The 1,239-nt window shown below is 46.2% G+C and overlaps 1 protein-coding gene across 1 annotated transcript in view; it reads right to left on the bottom strand.

The window, feature by feature from the left end:
* The window catches only part of kpna2 (karyopherin alpha 2 (RAG cohort 1, importin alpha 1)), an 8,846-nt gene that overhangs the window by 6,322 nt on the left and 1,285 nt on the right, over positions 1-1,239 (bottom strand). The window contains 1 exon segment of the mRNA XM_015400193.1: positions 883-1,143. Coding sequence (XP_015255679.1) covers positions 883-1,143 — 261 coding nt within the window.

The following is a 1,239-nucleotide window of genomic DNA, read 5'->3' as shown; positions in this document are numbered from 1 at the left end:
CAACAAATGTCAAAACGGCCTGCCATAGCATATTACCGTACACCGGTGGTGTTTTTACTGGAAATCCCCTTCAAGGGCAGCCTCTGGCCCAGGGGCCTCTTGGCGGGTTTTCCCTGCCAGCTCCATGATCAGCTTCTCTGATTGGTAGATGTGGAGCGTCAAGCAGCAAAACTTAAATCCAACTCCAACAGCTGTTGTTTTTGCAGCGCATTCTGTGCATCAGATGCTCAGAAGCTAACGACACACTGCTCCTGCTGCTCAAAACGCACTGTAAGAACTTTTGATGCGCCTTGATGCATGTCAACCATTGACTTTGCATATAAACTAGAATGGTCTGAATACAGCATAAGGATATCGTGTAATGGTTTCTGCAGTCCTCCTCTGCTAACTGAACTATTGAAGGTCCCTCAACAATCACGACTAGAAGTATTTGAAAAAATATGGGAATGTGGTTCTGCACCAGAGGTCATTACTCACAACAACCATGTCAGTCAGGGTGCTGCAAATGTGATCGTAAAAAATGGCAATATGCCGTTATTTCAGGCTTTCTCTGTTGTCTTCTGAACTTATCAGTTATGTTTTTTAGCGTGACCTATGAGGCAACCTCCATACTACAGTTCCCATGATGCATTCCACATGACAGTAGCTACATATGGAGCAAAAGGCATAGGCTGACATTTTCAATGGAATCAATACAAATTAAACATATTCAAATATTTCCCCAATGGATGTATTATCTTCTGGATTTTAGCAGCTGCAAGTGAAACCCCCCTCCCCCATGTTCCCAGCTATAAGAGTCCCCCCACCATAAGAGTCAACATTTTTTGTGTTCCTGCATACAGCATGTCACACTCAGGTTACAGGACTAGGAGCTCAGCATACCAAAATGGAGAACTCCTCGCAGGCCAGAAGCTGTATGAGACGAGGGACAACTCCAGCCTTCACTACCACCTCAATCCTTTCATTGGAGCCGTCCGTCAGATATGACAGAGCCCAGCAGGTGTCGGCCAGGACCAGCCTGTTATCAATGTGGAGAAGTTTCCCCAGAGCAGGGAGCATCTGCTGCACGTCTTCCAGGGGAGGGGGATCCTTGTGTCGACACAGGCTGGCGAGTGTCCAGGCAATGTTTGCCAGGTAGGCACTCTGTTAGCATGGCACACATTAATATCAAATACTGGACAGATGGTAGAACAATGCAATGCTGAACAATTCCAACTGGCTGCAACACGAAAATTTATA

This window comes from Cyprinodon variegatus, unplaced genomic scaffold, assembly GCF_000732505.1.
Source record: "Cyprinodon variegatus isolate N-32 unplaced genomic scaffold, C_variegatus-1.0 Scaffold1081, whole genome shotgun sequence".
NCBI lineage: Eukaryota > Metazoa > Chordata > Actinopteri > Cyprinodontiformes > Cyprinodontidae > Cyprinodon > Cyprinodon variegatus.
The sequence above is the reverse complement of the archived record's forward strand: the minus strand, read 5'-3'. Positions and strand labels throughout refer to the sequence as shown.